This window comes from Cottoperca gobio, chromosome 17, assembly GCF_900634415.1.
Source record: "Cottoperca gobio chromosome 17, fCotGob3.1, whole genome shotgun sequence".
Lineage (NCBI taxonomy): Eukaryota > Metazoa > Chordata > Actinopteri > Perciformes > Bovichtidae > Cottoperca > Cottoperca gobio.
Window position 1 is genome coordinate 5,753,986 of NC_041371.1, and position 21,488 is coordinate 5,775,473.

General features: G+C 43.6%; 1 protein-coding gene across 1 annotated transcript in view; it reads left to right on the plus strand.

Annotated features, from left to right (window-relative positions):
* Positions 1–21,488, plus strand: part of abca4b (ATP-binding cassette, sub-family A (ABC1), member 4b) — a 33,732-nt gene that overhangs the window by 2,434 nt on the left and 9,810 nt on the right. Inside the window, exons 7-30 of the mRNA XM_029453072.1 lie at positions 647–774; positions 941–1,138; positions 4,218–4,307; positions 6,739–6,976; positions 7,685–7,824; positions 8,356–8,472; positions 8,783–8,980; positions 10,827–11,032; positions 11,827–12,003; positions 12,585–12,807; positions 13,067–13,288; positions 13,539–13,743; positions 13,838–13,930; positions 14,390–14,599; positions 16,156–16,333; positions 16,458–16,589; positions 16,839–16,978; positions 17,085–17,222; positions 17,611–17,792; positions 17,914–18,019; positions 18,698–18,903; positions 19,561–19,615; positions 20,844–21,016; positions 21,352–21,476. Coding sequence (XP_029308932.1) covers positions 647–774; positions 941–1,138; positions 4,218–4,307; positions 6,739–6,976; positions 7,685–7,824; positions 8,356–8,472; positions 8,783–8,980; positions 10,827–11,032; positions 11,827–12,003; positions 12,585–12,807; positions 13,067–13,288; positions 13,539–13,743; positions 13,838–13,930; positions 14,390–14,599; positions 16,156–16,333; positions 16,458–16,589; positions 16,839–16,978; positions 17,085–17,222; positions 17,611–17,792; positions 17,914–18,019; positions 18,698–18,903; positions 19,561–19,615; positions 20,844–21,016; positions 21,352–21,476 — 3,880 coding nt within the window. The remainder of the gene's footprint in view (positions 1–646; positions 775–940; positions 1,139–4,217; positions 4,308–6,738; positions 6,977–7,684; positions 7,825–8,355; positions 8,473–8,782; positions 8,981–10,826; positions 11,033–11,826; positions 12,004–12,584; positions 12,808–13,066; positions 13,289–13,538; positions 13,744–13,837; positions 13,931–14,389; positions 14,600–16,155; positions 16,334–16,457; positions 16,590–16,838; positions 16,979–17,084; positions 17,223–17,610; positions 17,793–17,913; positions 18,020–18,697; positions 18,904–19,560; positions 19,616–20,843; positions 21,017–21,351; positions 21,477–21,488) is intronic.

A 21,488-nucleotide genomic window follows, 5' to 3' on the forward strand; every position in this document is an offset into this window, starting at 1 on the left:
ATCAAACCAAAGCTGGATTTGTCTTTTAAAAAGTTTTATTTACTTTCCAGTTTATAATAAACTCCTAACCTGACGGGGAACAAACGCTACACTTTGTTTAGTCTTCAACACAACCGCTCTTCGTTGCTGTTTGGTTTCTTGTGTTCGTCATGGCACCTCCTCACTTCTCACTTTCAATTTCTCATTTTTTTGATGTGCCATTTTACTAAATGAGTTTGCATTGGCAGTAATCGTTCACCATCATTTGAGATGTCAGATGTTGGATTTCCAACTGCTGGATGTGAACTTTATACATTTGTATTAACTGGATAACCACTTATCATATTATATAAGCACAACACAAAGATGTATCCAGAAGAGTGGTGTTATTCACGTTATCGTGGTCATTCATACGCACAGGATTGTTCATGACCGGGCCTGAATGTTATTCTTTATATTACTTCAGTTCAAATTGACTGAACATTTTGGCAGAGATATGCGTTAAGCACATATCCTCTTGCTGGACTCTCCCCTGAAAGATCCTGAAAGTCCCTGGCAATCTGTCTTGCTGTGAATCATTTCCTCTGTTGGTCCAAAGCCGGTCGGCTTAATATTGTTTTTAGCGCTTCTAACCTTTCCCCATCTCTGCTCTTGATGTTTCTTCTAGGCCGTGGGCTGAAGATAGATGATATTCTGAAGGATGACGAGGTTTTCACGGCCTTCCTTTTGCGAAACGCCGGCCTCTCTGAGTCCGTCGTCTACCAACTCGTCAATGCAGAAATACGACTCGAACAGGTTTGGAGCGATGAGAGGGAGAAGTTGAAGCTTGGACGGATATCAAATCATCTTGGCTTATTAAATAAAGACAAATAGAAGGACTGACATGTTTCTAGTTTATAATCAACATTAGGAGTTCTGTGCATATCCCACAATAAACCCAACCTCTTTTCTTATTCCTCAGTTTGCGTTTGGTATCCCAGACCTGCAGCTGAAGGACATCGCCTGCAGCCAGGCCCTGCTGGAGCGCTTCATCATCTTCCCCAGTCGCCTGGGGCTCCACGGGGTCCGCAACGCCATGTGTGCCCTCAGCCAGCAGAGGCTGCAGAGGATAGAGGACATCCTCTATGCTAATCTGGACTTCTTCAAAATCTTCCAACTGGTGAATATTCATATTATAAAAGTCCGCGTTTCTCAAATGTTCCCATGTCGTCCTGTATTTCTGATGACCTTTATTGCCTCCTGTTGGAAAGTGGACGTTGTTCCATACATCCCATCCTCTCCAATGACAGATCCTCCGAAGGCCGAGTTAGCGACGTGTTAGTCCGTCTCTCAATACTTTCGGATTTCCCGACATTCTCTGTAGCACTCAGCTCCGACGCCGTTTGTTCCTCCTGAAGAAGGGCACTGTAGATTTAGAAAACAGGATTTTAACAGGAGTATAATTGTTTTCCGGGGTGAATTGATACATATTGGATGCACTAGCTGGTATTTCTGGCAGCAGGAACATTTGGAATTGAGTCAAAATGTGTGTGTGTGTTCATAGTAATGAATGAAGTTGTCACCCGGTGCAACAGCGTGGCTCACTGATGTCTTTTTAATATTTTTTTGGACAACAATTGAGCTCCATGGCACAGTGCAATAAGATACTGTATATTCTTGGTTTTGCTTTAATGGGATTTCTTGAAGAAAAACCTGAAAACTCACCAGACTTATCCTTCAAGGACACACATCATATTGTTTAAGCTACACCAGGCAAATGTACTGTGGAATATTTGCAGAGAGAATGAAGATGGACGGATAAATACAGTATTAAAAACCTCGATGAACCTGCCCTTTAACATGCGACGCATGTAGAAAGGAAAGTTGATAATGGAGGAGGAAGACAGATTAGTTTTTCCATCCAGGGTGAGTTTCTGTTGTGAATTGTGGCGTGATGTCAGATGGCTCATTGTTCGACGTGGAGCTGCTGGTGAAGCCGGGACTCCACTCTGCCAGGCCTGCTCGCTCACTGGCTTTACTTTGAGGCTTGGAATAAATCATGGCCGCTGTTTGAAATTGTTTGCACAGGAAACATAGAGGAGCGGAGTGAACAGGGGGGCACCACAGATCCTCCTTTTTTAATCAAAGGAAAAAAATCCATTTTTAATTAGCTATTTATTTGAATGTACTCGTGAAATAGAAATAGATTTATCTCAGCTTATTTTATACATCAACAAACGGTGCTATATGTAAACTTGTCACTCTCCACTTTCTTCTTTGTGAGTCAGCCTGAGTGAGTCAGGTGACTGGCTCAGGGTTATGGCATTATCCCTCTTGGCCTGTTTCTCTAATGGGCTTAGCTCGACCCCACGTACAGCATGTGAGGTATTCTGTAAGACGTGTTGCTCCGTCCCCGTATAAATACATTACCAACAGGTGCCAGTCTAAAGAGCATACCTGGTTATCTGGTTGCGAGACAGCCGCACTGAAACAGTAAGAGCGTGGCAGGCTTGCGGTGTTGTTTTAACCTCTTTCTTGAGGACATCACAAAGATTAGGAATCTGAATATTTGAGAAGATGTTTGGGCATGAGATCTATAATCAAAGAGCATTAAAGGTTGAATGCAGTTGTAGGAGTAACATAAAAGAGGTACGGCCTTGATGGATGTAAGAATGGTAATATTTTAGCATATTTATTTTTAGCGTATGTAGTACGTCACTCTCTTATTTATTTTATTTGTTTTCCCTTGCATCTTTTTTTCCTTATTTTAAATAGAATAGAAAACATACATACATCCATCTATTATCTATACCTGCGTATCCTCCTCAGGGTCGAAAGCCGATATGATATTAAATATCATATAAAATATTTCATATTGTAAGAATGCAAAAATCACTGCGGTGTAAGCGAATGGAAAAGAACTTGCGCCACAAGGTATTTAAAAATATTATTGCACAGTATTTCTCCAAAACAGTGCTGTACTTTGATAAATGATATGACGTAAAGCTCCTGAAAACTCTAATATTAAATATCCATCACTAAATAAGCAACAACAAAGTAAAATCTGGGTTTAACACTCAAAAACTGCTTCATCGGCTTCTGTGTAGGTTTGGTTTGATCAGATTTGACTGACAGTGAGCAATAACCCACCAACTGGCATCAGATTCTGATTCAGAAGTTGCTCCGCTCTGATTGGTGCACAGAATCACCTGAGCCCCGCCCACTTCACACTGTTCTAACCTGGGCAGAATAATTATTTACTTTACACTTTAATTAGTCAGCACTATTCAAACGTTTAAAAAAAGATTTATTTGAATGCAAATGAAGTGTAAAATACTGGATGTAACTCGACACTCAATGTACCTCAATGACATAGTTTGGGGTAATGGATCGTATCAGAGTAAACCTTTTCCCCCCCCCCCATATCTGATTCAGTGACTCACTTACCGAGAGAGCGAGTGTTTACTACAGGAGCATCTTAGTGGGGATCCTTGTATTTAACCCATTAGCTCTACAAAGCCCATTACCACACTGATCTCTGCCCTGTAACAACGTCTTACGCTGCTGACTCCCTTCTCCACCTCTCAGCACCCTCCCTTTCCTATTCCCCTCGCTTTCTCTCTCCCCCCCCCCCCGCCTCCCTCTTTCCTTCGTTCATTGAAATGCAAGCGCGAGGAATGCGACAGGAAGGATATCCCATGTGCGTGTTTGTCTTTGCATTCGTGGTTTCCGTAGCCCTCAGTATTCTGCTCTGACCGGGCCTTTTCTAACGCTGTGCTGCTAATGGTTTCTCAAGATGAGGTCATCGAAGGAGGTTCAGGGGGGGGGGGGGAAGCAGCATGTTTTCATATCGACAAAACTGATAAGAGTTCAAGTTTGAAACCGCTTAATTTCCTTCATAAATACACACGAGTCCCAAAGTGCGTTACAAAAGAAAAGGAAGGCCAAATGCATGTTGGGATCTGGTTTTGACGAGGAGGTCGTTGGTTGGACTGCAAGTTGTTTCCTCTTAGTAACAAACAGTTCTTGGAAGTACTCAGTCTGAAGTACTTTAGGGGTGCTGCTTCACTGTGTCCTTGTTGGATATGAATGTGTGTATCTGTCTCAGGTCCTCACGGGACACGACTTCATCACAGCAGCGATGGTTCTGCTACAAAAGGGTCTATTGTGTTAAACTTGTTATTTTTATCTCTATTCATCTCAACACTGTATGAATATTGTTTCCTTAATTGTTGCATCTTATGACTTTGTTTCCCCAGATGCCTCAGGTTATGGACAGCAGCTCCAAGGGGATTGACCTGCACTACTGGGGTCGGGTTCTTAAGACGACCTCGGAGAAGATCCAAGTTGTAAGTGCTCCAAAGTCCATCAATCCTTCCTCTCTTCTTCTCCTCCTCGTCAGTCCTGCAGGATCAGAGGCACCAGTATTTTTAGTCCTGCAGGAAACTCGCCTCTTCCGCTGCTCCCAGTTTGAGAATCGTTCCCAGAAGAGGCTGAGTGATGGGCTCAACAATGTGGGCTGGTGTGCATGTGTGTGTTAACAACCTACATGTGAACCGCACATGCATGTCTTTGTAGGCTCACTTGATATGTGTGTGAGGGTGTGTGTGAGGGTGTGTGTGTATGTGCATTCATGTATATATCCATGCATAATTGTGTGTGTGCATGCACATGCAAATTGTGTGTCACGTGACATTTTCATAATAGTTGTTCATGTGTCTTTATCCCTTTTTAACACTTTAACACAATTCATTTAATACGTATACAGATCAGAATCAAGTGCACTACATACTGTACGCTCATTCTCTTCACTGATCTTGGGATGTGCATTTATTAACACTATCTCTACCAATTGGGATAGTTACACACACACACACACACACACACACACACACACACACACACACACACACACACACACACACACACACACACACACACACACACACAGACTGACTGGGATTGTGTTGTGTGTTTCGGCACGTTCACTGTATGTCCCAGGGGGTGGTGTGTCCCATCTTTACCTAAAAGGCAGGGTGTGGGAGAAAGAGAGAGAGAGAGAGAGAGAGAGAGAGAGAATGGTGGGAGTGGGAGTGGGGGTGGTGGGGTCGGGGATCGAGGGAGAGCGAGACATTCCTTTGAGGTGACACATCCTGTAGGTGGGACCTTCGTATCACCGTGGTGACAGAAAGGCGAGCCAAATGCTCTCATTACCCACCTCTCCTTCCTTTCAATTTAGTGTGGTGTGTGTGTGTGTGTGTGTGTGTGTGTGTGTGTGTGTGTGTGTGTGTGTGTGTGTGTGTGTGTGTGTGTGTGTGTGTGTGTGTGTGTATAATAATAAATACAATAAAAAGGAGGAAAAGGGAGAGAGTGAAATAAATCAGGGGTGCAGCGTGTGTGTATGCATGTGTGTATTCCCACGTAAGCTTTGAGTGTCGGTCTCTTTCATCACTGACCTCTGAATGAGCAGATTAATGATCAGTGTCGTAATATTCTCTACATTTAAAAGTGTACGGGGATTATAGAGCTATGCTGTTATTCCTGGAAGACCTCAACTCAACCTAAAATGCGATCCCCGATGAGATCGTCTGAAGCTTTGAGGACATTTTTAGGTTAATTTCATTATTTTCTGATTATATGTTTTTGGATTAACCAGCAAAAAACTCTCACACATAAAACTCCAAATTATTGGCACCCTCCTCGCCATTTCTTTAGGAAGGAAATGATACATGCATGGAGAAATGCACTCGAATGAAGCTATTTGTGTTCCATCAATAGGAGGATATTTAGTCCAGCCTCAGACTGTCCTCGTCATGTGAGGAGAGGCGTCCGTTCAACATGTCTGCTTATCTTCCAAACTATTGTTTCCTAGTGATCGTTTATGTTACGCTGTTCACACAGTGCCAATGAATATGGAGGACATAAATAAACCTGCCGTGTAGCTCCTTATCTGGCAAAAGGTCAAATAGCTCAAAGCTAATTATTTACACTTAATAGCAAATTCTCACCGTTCATTCGTCCTGTTGGAGATCGGACGATATTTAATATTTATATTATATATATATATATATATATATATAACTAGTCCGGGTGCCTCTGAGGGTGTGTGTGTGTGTATCAGACTGGGGTCAAATCAAAGTAAATGGATTGTAATTGTAAGTTTGGAAGCACCTGGTGTTACCACACAGTTAGTGAAAGAACATTTAAATAAGAGGATATTTTAAATACTGTATTTATATTCTTTCTTTCTACAGTAACAGTTCTGTATAACTTCACACACCAGCAACTATTTAAAAAAAAGACAAGTATTGATGTGATCGGATGCTTTTTGTAAACTACAGAACAGACAGTAAAGTCCTCTCTGTGTCTCATCATGCTTCTTTAGCCATGCTAGCGGTGCAGCTTTAGGGATGCCAAATACACATTCAGGGTCCTCAGAGGAGGAATCTTCATGACTTGATCCTTTGCTTTCCTCGAGACCCATTTTGCTTTTGTCCAATATTTCTGGATTATTACCAAATAACTTATCTATTAGCCTCAAATCTGGTTTGTGTTCAACGTTAATGAGGATATTTGAGCACAGAGCTGCTAGCAGACTGCCAGTCCTGTTCATCACATCAGAGTTAGCTTTGCACCCTCCTTGTGAGGAGGTCGAGTCTTTGCATTTCAGCCCTGATTCGTTAATACAGGAACAGTTGTTATGGATCTAATGTAGGTATTAAAACATCAACAGGTACGTTGACCACTGAGACGATCTCTTTCATCCTGTGACTCTTACAGCTGATGGAGCGGGAGAGCTCTCAGGATCTCCTGAAGGTGGTTTCCTCTCTGTTTCAAAGCGGGGGTCCCCCCACGTTCTCCCAGGTGATGTCCAGCGTGTCGAGCCTCTTCTGTGGATACCCGGAGGGGGGCGGCTCCAGGGTCCTGTCCTTCAACTGGTACGAGGACAACAACTACAAGGTGTTTCTGGGGGTCAATGGCACCAAGTACCGCAACTATGTCTACGACGACTCTGCCAGTAAGTGAAGAGGCGTTGGACTGTAATGGTCTTTATAGTATGTAGTGTGTGTAGTGTCGTTTTATTTACTAATACAAGCATTATATACACAGACGGTGTCATTTATAATATATAATAATTCAGGAAATGTATGTACTTTCCCTTTAACACCAGATACAGACACATTTATATGTGTATCTCATATCTCATATCATTTTTTCTTTTGTTTTCAGCTGTACACCGACATCCATTAATTGATTATTTAGTTAATTACGCAAATAAAAGGTCAACTTTAATGACACAAAATAAAAGTACAACGTTGGAAACTTTAGTGCTAAACTCCAACAAGGGAAAGATAAAGGTATTAAATGCAAATATTGAATAAATTATTTTTGTTTGTTTGTTCATTTAATTTGTTTTCCAACTCTGAGCAGATTGTTTTTTTCTTTTTTTCTGTTGTGCATTGAAGAACAATAATCCCCAACAACAACCATCAGAAACATTTGCATACTGATCCTCTTTGAATATTTAAATTGTTTATGCTTTTAGCATTTTATGTTTAAAACCTGAATAATTAGTGTTTAATCAATTGTTTCAGGTCAACATATTTAGAAATGTTGGACTCACTGACTCAATAACTTAATGTGTAGAGGATATAAGAAAGTGCAATATCTTTTTCTATCATTTGTTTTCATAATCTCCCTGTTTTTGCAATTCTTCCACCGTCAGCTCCGTCCTGCAACGAGCTGATGGAGACCCTGGAGTCCAACCCTATCACAAAAATCGTGTGGAATTCAGTGAAGCCCCTGCTGATGGGAAAGATCCTTTACACCCCCGACTCCCCTGCCGTCCACAAGATATTAAAGAGCGTAAGAGAGACCACCTCCCGCCCAACCCCTCACCTCTCTCCTCCTGCCTCTCTGTCTCTCTACTCACTTTCTCCTTCCTTCTCCATCTCTTTCACCACTCCACGTCTCTGTTTTTAATGCGTCCAAACCCCCACCCTTCTCAGGAATGAGCTGACTGCCGAAGCAGAGGTGGGCGGAGGGATAGGGAGGGGGGGTGGGGGGGCAGGCAATCTACTGCAGTGAAGGGAAGGGAAGAGGAGGGGAGAAATAAACAATACTCACACGAAACACGTCTCAATTTCAAGAGGAGTTTTGTTAATGAGAGTTTAGCGAAAAATAAATGAGTTACTGTGACTGTCCACTTGATTATTATTATTATTATTATTATTATTATTATTATTATTATTATTATTATTATTATTACCTACAGTATGCTGTTTGAAAAGGACAGATCTCAGCGCTGGTAACTCTCTGACACTGTGTGTGTGTGTGTGTGTGTGCGTGTGCGTGTGCGTGTGCGTGTGCGTGTGCGTGTGTGTGTGTGTGTTGCAGGCCAACACGACATTCGAGGAATTGGAGAGGTTGCAGAATATAGCCAAGGCCTGGGAGGAGTTGGGACCTCAGCTCTGGGCTTTCTTCGACACCAGCGTACAGATGAACATGATCAGAGTAGGAATAATACACACACACACACACACACACACACACACACACACACACACACACACACACACAGATGCAGTATTCATAAGTAATTGAAATGTAGTTTTATGCGTAAATACAAAGGAGTACAATAGTAGAATAGGTCGTACTTACAACATTACCAGTGTAAGAAGCATACAATAGTAAACAGGGGCATAAACAAACAATCATTGAGATCGATTCAAGTCAAATTCGAGCCACAAGTTCCTGAAAGATAAATATGTAATGTGTCCGCATTACAAGCAGTAACTCTAACCCTTTGTGTCAATCGCTGCAGGACACCCTGGGAAACCCTACAGTGAGGGACTTCATGGACAACAGCCTGCAGGACACTGAATTCAACACCAAGCACGTTCTGAACTTCCTTTACAACGGTCCAGAGGAGAACAGGGAGACGGACATGCCCGACTTTGACTGGAGGAACGTTTTTAACCTCACCGACCAGCTCATACGCATGTTCAACAAGTACGGAGAGGTAAGAAACACGAGTCTGTCCGTCTGTCTATGCCAGATTCAGGTTGTCCGTACGTCCCATCCTCGTGGATGAGATACCTCGGGAACGCTTTGAGGAACTTGGACTCAGGGATGAACCGATCAGAATGTGGTGATCAAAGGTCACCGTGACATCACAAAACCCTATTGGACATACTTTGACGTAAACTGCGACTTGACATGGACTTCAAATTCTAGTTTCTTCTTTGCCCCCAGTCAGTGTTTTCCAAATGTTGCACATTCCCAGGACTGAGGAAGTCTCAGCTCTGCAGACAGGTGCATCAGTCTTCCAGGTCTGCTCCCAGGAGATTGCAGCCAGGCCCCTTTGAAACAGAGCAGGCCACTTAGCACGGCTATAGAGACACTCTTCCGTCCGGTAGGCTGAAAGGTGGGGAGAACAAGCCTGCTGTCACCCCCCTCCTTTGCTCTCATTGTGGAGCCAGTGATAAAGTGGAGAGTAGATGGGAGTGAGTCACCCCCACCCCCCCATGAGCTCAATGCTGTTTGAGTGTATGGCCCCGCATTGGAACAGACCCCTGTGCCTGCGAAATGAAAGAGGGCAAATCACTCCATCCATCCTTCACGACTTCCCTCTCTCCTCTCTGGGCTGATTTAAAGGGTGCAGGGGAGACCCTATCAGCGCGGGCATCTCAATCTGCCCTTTGTCTCCAATTTAAGCATCGAGACCCTTCAGCGCCCCACAAACAAACCCAGGCGGTTTAGCCAATTAGACATAGCTGTCAGCTAGCATTGGGCCATAGGGTAACTGCCGCAGTTAGCATTAGGTCCTCTCGCTCCATCAGGGGGATGTTTCTCACACTGAAATCCTATTGGAACATGTGTATCAGTGAGGGTCTCAGCCCATCTCTGAGTGAACATTATTGTGCTGTGAATCTATAGCTCCGTAAAGATGAATAGGAAGTGGTCTCTCCTCTTCCTTTGAGCGCTCTCAGGGTATTGTACAGTATTGTGAATGGAGACATTAGACACGGTGTACACAGGGGTGGGGGGGTTAGAGAGCAGCGTGTGTGTGTGTGTGTGTGTGTGTGTGTGTAGGGTAATAGTTTCACATGGCAATTACGCATGTTTCATAGAGAGAGAGAGAGAGAGTGTGTGTGTGTGTGTGTGTGTGTGTGTGTGTGTGTGTGGAGCAGTTGTGCTCAAGTGTGTTTAGATACACGTGTGCATGTATGAGTGCATGTGTCTGTGTGCGTGTGTGCATGTGTGTGTCGATGCAGAATGAATGTAGTAGCTCAGATTTTCCCATGTCACCAGATCGCCTCAGTGAAAGATGGTTCTGTGAGGAGCCAATGGAAGTTCACAGACCTACACACAACGTTATCAAAAGGTCAGGGTATCATTACTGCGAGACCCCAAATTATACTCCTTCATTCAACTAATGCCCTAGTTTGTGTAATATGAACAAAACCTTTCTTTCAGTCAGTATTTAGTTTACACAACATTAACATAGTGTGTAAAATGTAAAGATTAATTTGATATGAATATATATTCTTGGCAATGCTAAGTGACGGGTAGAGCTGTGTAGTGTGTATATAAGCAGAGAGGATTCGACAGTCAATGACGCCAGAAAGCAGTCAATAAAATGGGTTTTTCCAAACGTGTGAAGCAACGCAAGCATGAGAGGTCTTTAAGCACACACACACACACACACACACACACACACACACACACACACACACACATATAGAGCATAATCTTTGTTTAGATCATCGCTCTTGGCTCAAACAACATCTGGGAGAACATTCTATCTGACAGTCAACGTCTTCCCGACATCAAACCCCCGACACTCTGTTCCCCTCTGATCACAGTGCATCAATCTGGATAAGTTTGTGGCGTACACGGACGAGTCCCAGATGACCCTCCAGGCCTTGTACCTGCTCGAGGAGAGCAAGTTTTGGGCCGGCGTGGTCTTCATGGACATGTATCCCTGGACCAAAAGCGTACCCCCGCATGTCAAGTACAAGATCCGCATGGACATCGACGCCGTGGAGCGCACCAACAAGATCAAAGACAGGTCAGTAGCAGTTGTGTGGTGGGGGGTTCGTTACGAAGACTGTACAGTTTTGCTTGTGACCCGTAACGATGAAGCCAAGTGTCCACGTTTGACTCATTAAGAACCACTGTATATGTCCACGATGAAGCTAGAAGGGGGAATAAACATGTTATTACCAACGGTGTTGCAGCTGGTTTGCTTTCCCACAGGGGTTAAGTAGGATCCAAATCCAGTCACGTTTAGACATCCAAATCACCCTGACAACCTACCATTCCTTCATTTTCTTCATGTTGTTACTGCCGTATTAATGGGCAGATTTATATGGATTTGTCACATTCCTCAAAAGAGGAAAAGAGAAACCTCTCCAGCTGGCCTCAATGTGTTTTCCAAAGTCTCTTTGTGGTTCCGTATTAACTCGATACCTGCCCTTTCATCCTCCCATGTGAGATTCCCACGTGCATTTTCCTTTCATCTCCCCGGGGTGAACAGAATGTTTTAGCTGTTTACTGCACACCAACAGGCTATAACAGCCTCAGCGTGAGTCCTGCCTCTAAACAATTGAATAATCAGATTGTTGAAGGGCCTTGTACTTATCCGCTTAAGTAAGAGCTGTGTGTGTGTGTGTGTGTGTGTGTGTGTGTGTGTGTGTGTGTGTGTGTGTGTGTGTGTGTGTGTGTGTGTGTGTGTGTGTGTGTGTGTGTGTGTGTGTGTGTGTGCCAACAAAAAATGCTGGGATGTGATGAACGATCTTGTGGCCACATTTTAACCCACTGAAAGCCACCAGCTGTCATTCCCTCTCTGTGTCCTCCTCTCAGGTACTGGGACCCCGGCCCCAGAGCGGACACCATGGAGGACCTGAGGTACATCTGGGGAGGCTTTGCCTACCTGCAGGACATGATCGAACACGGCATCCTCAAGCTTCACACAGGAAAGGACTGGCCGCTCGGGGTCTACGTGCAGCAGATGCCATATCCCTGCTACGTAGACGACCTGTGAGTAAACCGGTGACTTCATGTAACAGCTGATCGTCCACATGGTCAATGCTTTGTCTCCATGAACACTTTTAACATGGATACATTAAAGTAAATGAATCCTGCACACTGTCTTACTAACAGCTGGTTTATTTAAATAATATAACCTTTTATATAAATACACTTCATCAAGGATTTAGATTTACCTGACCACAAGTACAAATGTTCTATCCTCCACACTGAAGGGCCACCAGATGTGCACTCTTTATAATGTATATATTGATTTGTAAATATTGAAAATATTCATGCACGTGTGTGCACTTTTCTGTGTGATTAGCTGTGCATGTGATCATTTATCGATACCTTTATTGATTGACCGATGTGTAGGTCGATTGATCGTGCATGTAATGGGATTTGAGTGTCAGGACACATCAGTGCAGCCAGACAAACAAGTGTGTTATTGTTAACACAAGTTAAAAGCACTATTTCTTTATTAAGTCTAACATGTTCAAATCCTACACAAAGTGGCTTTAAGTTTGAGGTTTCAGAGACATGTATTTACTCTTCTTCCTCTCCCTCTTCACTCCTCTCCTCTCCTCCAGCTTCATGATCACACTGAACCGCTGCTTCCCCATGTTCATGGTGCTGGCCTGGATCTACTCTGTGTCCATGACTGTGAAGAGCATTGTGCTGGAGAAGGAGCTGCGCCTTAAGGAGACTCTCAAAACCATGGGGGTCGACAACGGAGTCATTTGGTACACGTGTTTCATCGACAGCTTCGTCATGATGACTGCAAGCACTGCGCTGCTCACCTCCATTATCATGGTACGAGAACAGCACAGAGAAGGTGAAAGAAGGAAGCCATTGTTTCTGGAGAAAGTATGGTCACGTTAACATTGCTGGGTTAATGTTTTGTAGCATCCAATGGTGCCCTCTTGTGGATGGGTTAAAAAAGCTCTATGTAGAAGGAGAAATGTTTTACACATGCAGCTGATGGTTGCACTGGGCGTTTGAGCAGTGGTTTGATGTATACATGAAGATCTCCTGAATATAATCCCACTCTGTAAATGTTCTTTCCTCTCAGGGTGGAAAGGTGCTAAATTACAGCAACCCCGTCCTTGTCTTCTTTTTCCTGCTGACTTTCACCGTCGCCACGATCATGCAGTGTTTCCTGATGAGCGTGTTCTTCAACAAGGCCAACCTGGCGGCCGCCTGCAGCGGCATCATCTACTTCACCCTCTATCTGCCGCATGTCCTCTGCTTTGCCTGGCAGGACCGCATCACCACCAACATGAAAATGGCTGCTGTATGTCTTTTTTTTCCTTCTTCTTTTTGCGTGCGTGTTGCATAAATACGGATAAAACACATAGATACAGTTTAAGCACAAGCATTCTGCAAGTGTAGTGAGTATGAAATCCAAGGTCATACATCATGATGAAACAAACTTTCATCAAAAGTGTCTTCTCTTGCTGCTGTAACTGAATTATGTACATTTGAAGGTGTTTTCACTTGTCAGTGAATCAAGTATATATCCTTGTGTCCCCCTGTTTCTCTAGAGCTTGTTGTCTCCAGTGGCCTTTGGCTTCGGGACAGAGTACCTGTCGCGGTATGAGGAGCAGGGTTTGGGTCTGCAGTGGGACAACATCATGACCAGCCCGTTGGAGAAAGACACCTACTCCTTCCTCACCTCCATCCTCATGATGGTTTTTGATTCTGTCCTTTACGCCGTCCTGGCCTGGTATCTGGATAACGTCTTCCCAGGTCGGGCTGCTAACATACATGAAGGATTTACTGTATATTTATAGGTACCACAAGTTTATCATGCTGAGGATTATATGAACTTTCTCCTTCACAGGACAGTACGGCATCGGTCGACCATTCTACTTCCCATTCCAGTCCTCATACTGGCAACTAGCTGCAACCTCACACACAGAAATGGCTTATGAAGGTTAGTGTGACTTTAGAATCTCTTACATGCCTCGTAAGTGAGGAGCAGCCCTGTGACTGGAGGTCTGTCGCCCAGTTTTACAAGTGAAAGCTGAGAAGTGAACTCCTGCCTTTGTTTGAGAATAATTGCTTCCCGGTAAAGCTTCTAATTCCCCCTGGAAGCTTGTGGTTGTATTGGAAAGGTCAATATAAGGTTTGTATTGAGTCGGGACGCCCACAGGATAGATTTTCTCCCTTGCCTCCTCCAGAACTCCCCGAGAAGGAAACGAGTCAGCATCTTGGAAGGAGATAGTTTAGTAGGATGCACTCAAGTCATCTTATTACAAATCCACTTGTAACTGCTGCTCTAGACCAAATCTCATACAGAGTGCACAACATCTCCCCTGGTTATGTGGTGCTAGAGAAAACTTTATCAAACACATCCTAACCAGGAAATTGCTCTGCGATCCGTGTACTTCAGATCCTGGGAAACTGGAGCCAGACCACGTGGAGCAGGACGTCGAGAGCAGGGCCTCGCCGGTGACGTACACATGTAATGGTTCAGGCATAAGGAAAGCTTGTAAGCACCAGAGTAAGAGGGATAAACAGGAGAGAGAGAGGGAGCTGCTGAAGCGACAAGAGGAAACTCAAAACCAGGTGGAGGAGGAGTGTCCGGACTCAGGGACGGAAGGTGAGGACACAGACACAGAGCTGAAGGCAGTCAGTGTAAGAAGGACTGACAGGACAGTGACACCTACATGTAGGGAACACACTGAGGACATCTGGTGGACAGGAAGGGGAACACACCACACCTGGACGTACAAGACTGAAAGGGAACGGCACAGAGACAGAGAAATAATAGAGAGGAAATAAAGAATAGGTGTGTTTTTCTAAACTGATGATGATTAAGAAGAGAAAGTGGGAAGTGTTGTTATTAGTGAGACTGCAAGGTTGATGTCAGACAGACAGACAGACAGACAGACAGACAGACAGACAGACAGACAGACAGACAGACAGACAGACACATAGACAGACAGACAGACAGACAGACAGACAGACAGACAGACAGACAGATAGACAGACACATAGACAGACAGACAGACACATAGATAGACAGACAGACACATAGATAGACAGACAGACACATAGATAGACAGACAGATAGAAAGACAGACAGACACATAGACAGACAGACAGACAGACAGACACATAGATAGACAGACAGACACATAGATAGACAGACAGACACATAGATAGACAGACAGACAAACACATAGACAGATAGACACATAGATAGACAGACACATAGACAGACAGACAGACACATAGATAGAAAGACAGACAGACAGACACACAGACAGACAGACAGACAGACAGACACATAGACAGACAGACAGACACATAGAGAGACAGACAGACAGACACATAGACAGACAGACAGACAGACAGACACATAGACAGACAGACAGACACATAGACAGACAGACACATAGACAGACAGACAGATAGATAGATAGAAAGACAGACAGACAGACACATAGATAGACAGACACATAGACAGACAGACACATAGACAGACACATAGACAGACAGACAGACACATAGATAGACAGACAGACACATAGATAGACAGACAGACAAACACATAGACAGACAGATAGAAAGACAGACAGACACATAGATAGACAGACACATAGACAGACAGACACATAGACAGACAGACAGACAGAACATAGACAGACAGACAGACAGACAGACAGACAGACAGACAAGACAGACAGACGACAGACAGACAGACAGACAGACAGACAGACAGACAGACACATAGACAGACAGACAGACAGACACATAGACAGACAGACAGACAGACAGACAGACACAGACAGACACATAGATAGACAGACAGACAGACACATAGACAGACAGACAGACAGACAGACAGACACAGACAGACACATAGACAGACAGACAGACAGACAGACAGACAGACAGACACATAGACAGACAGACAGACACATAGATAGAAAGACAGACAGACAGACACACAGACAGACAGAAAGACAGACAGACACATAGACAGACAGACAGACAGACAGACAGACACATAGACAGACAGACACAGACAGACACATAGACAGACAGACACAGACAGACATATAGATAGACACAATGATGGATAGATAATATGAGATGATAGATAATGAAATACTCATAGATTCAAACATGTTTTCATGTTTTTCTGTGCAGGTCAGATGTTCTTTGAGCCCGACCCATTGGGCCTGGTGATGGGGGTGCAGATTCAGGACCTGGTGATGGTGTTCGATGGAAGTTCTCGTCCAGCTGTCAACTGTCTCAACATCAACTTTTACGAAGGCCAGATCACATCCTTCTTGGGGCACAACGGGGCTGGAAAAACCACCACTATGTAAACTGAGTTTCACTTACAAAGTCTAAAAACTTGCAAAGGGATCTCCTGAAGATCCTATAGCACAAAGTTGGCAATGCTCATGTCATGCAATCTGTGTTTTATGTGCTCCTGCTCTCTCCAGGTCCATCCTGACTGGCCTGTTCCCTCCTACATCTGGCACAGCCTACGTTAATGGAAGTGACATTCGGACTGACATGGACACCATCCGCTCCTCCATGGGGATGTGCCCTCAGCACAACATCCTCTTCAAACAGTGAGTTACATTACAGATGATGCAGACAGGACTTGTGTGTGTGTGTGTGTGTGTGTGTGTCCACATCTAATGGTTTTAGTTTGTCCCCAGTAGACTTCTTTAGCAAGTTTTGTGTGTTGTTGTAATAAAGTAAGGAACAGACTTTGTTAAAATCAATGCACATGTATTATTATTCACACTTTGTGGTCGATAGAAGTTGCTGAATGCAAGATACTGAATCACTTTTTAAAACAAACTGTCAAAACCCAGTCTCACAGTGGCAGAGCACATCCTGTTCTACTCACTGCTGAAGGGCCGCACTCAGGAGGACGCGGAGCGGGAGGTCGAGGACATGCTGGTGGACCTCGGGCTGCCTCAAAAGAGGGACGACGAGGCTCAGAACCTCTCAGGTGGACTGATGTTTCTAAGTGTTTGTGAAAGAGAGCGAGAGAGAATTTCATTCATTCCTCCATCATTGTTTCTGCTCTGAACAGTTGCCTCTCTCACACTCTACAGGCGGCATGCAGAGGAAACTGTCAGTCGCCATGGCGTTTGCTGGAGGGTCGAAAGTCGTGATCCTGGACGAACCAACGTCGGGAGTGGACCCCTATTCCAGAAGATCCATTTGGGACCTCCTACTGAAATACAGAGCAGGTAGAAATGTCTCATTCAACCAATTAGACTCCATATTTCAGCCCAACAGGGTTAGGGTTAGGGTTAGGGTACCCCTTTAGATCCACATTGTACCCCCAACAGTACACATCTCACCCCGACGGTCCACCTTTTTTCTACTGCTACACTGACGAACGAAACCAAATCCTTCACAGCTTTAAAGCTCTCCTGAGGCACTTGAATTAAGTAGTGAACTGATCAAACGGAAAAATTCAGCTACACTGCTACAACAGAAGCAAACATTGCAGTCACAAAATCAATAATCTGTTGGCAAAGGCACTTTAAAGTTGTGATATACTTTTTTCTCATCCTCTGATTCCAATGACATGTCGATGAAAAGTACTTTATTGAAAGTTTGACCCTTTTGCAGGCCGGACAGTCATCCTGTCTACTCATCACATGGACGAAGCCGACCTGCTGAGTGACCGCATCGCCATCATCTCCAAAGGACAACTCCACTGTAGTGGATCCCCCCTCTTCCTCAAGAACTGTTTTGGAGTCGGTTTCTATTTGACACTTGTACGCCGGATGAAGGATCTCAAGAAGAAGGAGGTAAGACGCAGCTACAATGTACGTTATCTCTGCAAGACGCACACAAGGAGATGTTCACGTTTCAGTTTCCAGGCAGGATTCTTTAAACTGTTAAAGGTGTTCTTGTCCTGTTTTCCATCAGAATGACTGCGACTGTGCCTCAGACTGCTCCTGTTCCTGCTCCATCTGTACCGAACACAAAGATCAGTCTCAGAACCAGTCCCAACATCTAGACAGAGTTCTGGATGGTAAGTGTGTGCTGCATATTTCTTTTACGATAGCTGCGTACTCATGAGCCGCTCCGTTTGTGTGCATGAAATATGAACGTAGTCACCGTTACGTGACCCAGAGGTTTCTGAATATCCACTTAATTAATACTGAATCCTCATTGGTGCACAGGAGACTGTGACATCAGCTTGTTCCAACAAAAAACGTAAAACCAGCGAGAGGATCACAGACATAAATATAAACACAAATACGGAAATCTACATCGTGAAATAACTAAAACGGTTTTCAGGGCTTTTAAGTCCATGACGGTCCTCACAAGTACTGCAAACGTGTATGTGTGTGTGCGTGTGCGTGTGCGTGTGCGTGTGTGTATATGTGTGTGTGTGTGTGTGTGTGTGTGTGTGCGTGCACTGCTTGATATTCTCATGACTGGCCCACTTATCCAAGTTGTAAAACAGACACAGAAACAGAACACACAATTTTGTCACATTCATAATTCAGTGGCGATATTGACCCATGTGCCTTTTCCTCCTAACTCTGCCTGAGGACACTGTATTTAACTCATCTATTTTAGTGCTTGAATAATAGTGTTTATTTAATTTATTTTTTGGCATAATAAGCAGTTTCTCTCCCTCTGTCTTTTTGGGAACACTTTAACTACACGCTCCATTAATGATGACTCTCTGTCTTCTTCCCAGGGGACATAGACAGCATCACGAGCCTCATCCACCACCACGTCCCTGAAGCCAAGCTCATCGAGATGATTGGCCAGGAGTTGACCTTTCTGCTCCCCAATAAGGGCTTCAAACATCGAGCGTATGCCAGCCTGTTTAGGGAGCTGGAGGAGACGCTTGCTGACATGGGCCTCAGCAGCTTTGGCATCTCTGATACTTCACTGGAGGAGGTGGGGACTGACTCTGTGTGTGTCGAGGTGTTTGAATGCTGCATTTACAGGTCGTAAATAAGAGCTTTCAGAATGTAACATGAGCGAAGTTTGGATTTTATGTTTAGTTTTTTTCCTCAATAAGAAAGCACCCTTAGTCAGGTTAAAGAAATTGCATTCATTTGAATAAATAAGCAAACAATTTTTTTTGATAATACATTTTACAATTCCAAAGCAGGAATGACATCTTTTATTTGGTGTTAAATATCCCTTGCACAAACTCTCCATCTTAACAAGTGATTTTTGTCTATCACTGCCTCCTTAAAGTCTGTTTTTCTTCGTCAATATCTGGAAACAAGACATAATCAGGAGGATAACCGCACTAGAAACAAGATTTTAATTGCGTAAAACTCTTGAAACAAGTTGATTTGTATTGGAAACTGGTTGAAGTTATCTTCAATTAGACTTTATTCAAAAGATATACCAATATGTATCGGCAAAATTAACATTTTAGCCGCGGCAGCGTGTTTCCTGTCCACAACACATCTTTAGTTATGTTTAATAAAGTGAAAATGAAACACTTACATAATTTTACTTCTGCATTTAAAGCAGAAGAGCTTTTACTTAATGCTTGAAAAGTTTAGAAAGTTTAATGAGGATCTTCTTTCTTTCTCCCAGATCTTTATAAAGGTCACTGCCGATGGAGAAGCAGCCAATAATGCCACCACTCCTGGTAATTACCCTCACTGATATTCCACGTGGCCTTTTCCTGGAGTTGAATCCCTGACCCCGCTTTAATCCTTTTGTCGAACAGCTTCTTATTGCTGCTGTTATTCTGTAAATCCCTAACTTCAACATCAGCGACTTGTCTTGTACTTGCGTGTGGTGTGGTGTGTGGTGCCTTCATGTGTCCGTTTTAACCCTCTAGCTCAGGGGTGTCAAACTCATTTTAGTTCACGGGGGGCCACATACAGCAACATTTGATCTCAAGTGGGCCGGACCAGTAAGATCACAGCATACAAACCTATAAATAACAACAAATGTTCCCCTTTGTTTTAGAGCAAGAAAGTACAAGTACACTCTGAAAATGTTCAAATTTAATGAAATATCTTTTTTTACTAAACATTATGAACAACCTGAAATTTCTTAGAAAAAAAAAAAAAGGTGCAATTACAACATTATTACAACATTATTTATAATTTACATATATGTGTTACAACTTACAGATCCCAGTGTATCTACAGAGGCACAACACATTTTGTCACAGGTATCTGGAACAGTATTTTACTTTATGATCAAAACAACACATTCTTTTACCCTCTGGGGGGGCCGGTTTTGGTCCCCCGGGCCGCATGTTTGACACCCCTGCTCTAGCTTTGTGTGTGGGTTTTGTGTCTCACATGTGCACTCCCACCTCTAGAACAGTGGATGTTACACCGGAGAAAAAACGACAGCAAAGTTGCTGTCGAGGGAGACGAAGGTCAGAAACTTGACAACTTCACAGACTTCTGGCAATTTAAGCTTTTTTTTTATGGAATCTTCTGGACTTGGGTCAATCAGCATGTGCACAAATCATTTGTTATTTACATTTAAAGTTATGGGTTTTTGAAGGTATGTCAATGTAATGGCATTAATTATGTTCCGCCTCACACATCTGGTACGAGCAGTTTAATTGATCCAGGTCTGGAATCTAGAGCAGATGCTCTGCTTGTACAGTTAACAACAAAGCAGGAGCTACGTGGGTATTCTTAGTCTTTATCTTCTGCTTGCTTGCTCTTTTCTAGCACAGCACTGCTTTAAATTCAAATTCATACATTTACTCACATTTACGATTTGTCAGCTGCATGGAACCTGAAACCTCAGACGTGCTGCTCAGTTCAATGTACAGCCGCCTCTCTTGCAAACTGCTTCGTAGATATTCTATGTACGGGACTCACTCTGTGTTTTCCTGTTGATCGCAGAACATAACGGTGTGAAGCAGGCTAACGGCATTACCCATGGTGCATCAGACAGCAGCGCAGGGAAGGGCTCCAGGCAGGTGAAAGGGTTCTCGCTGATCTTGAAGCAGTTCCACGCGCTGCTGGTGAAGAGGTTTCACCACGCCATAAGAAGCCAGAAAGACTTCCTGGCACAGGTACAGGGGGGCGCAGCGTTGACATGAAGTGTTGATGGTTGGATAATGTGACGCGTGGACTGAGAGTTGTGTATTTTAACTTAAGGAACAACAAATTAAAGTGTCAGAATATGTAACTTGAAAGTGCAATGAGGAAAAACTTTGGCAACACTGGGATTTGTTTGTGTAATATGAAATCTATTATTAAATCTAGTGGAAAACATAATTCATAGTGCGATTTGTAAACATGTGAGTATACCTCAGAGTGTTTTTGTAATGGTTCAAACTGTTTATGTTAGACTTCCATACACTAGAGTTTAGCATTTCGCTCACTTATATATTTTGGGGGATTTCAGATCGTCCTTCCTGCCAGTTTTGTCCTAATAGCTCTGATCTTCACTGTGGTCGTCCCTCCGTTCGGAGAGTATCCAAGTCTGACCCTGACCCCCTGGATGTACGGACAACAGTTCACCTTCTTCAGGTCAGGATGACA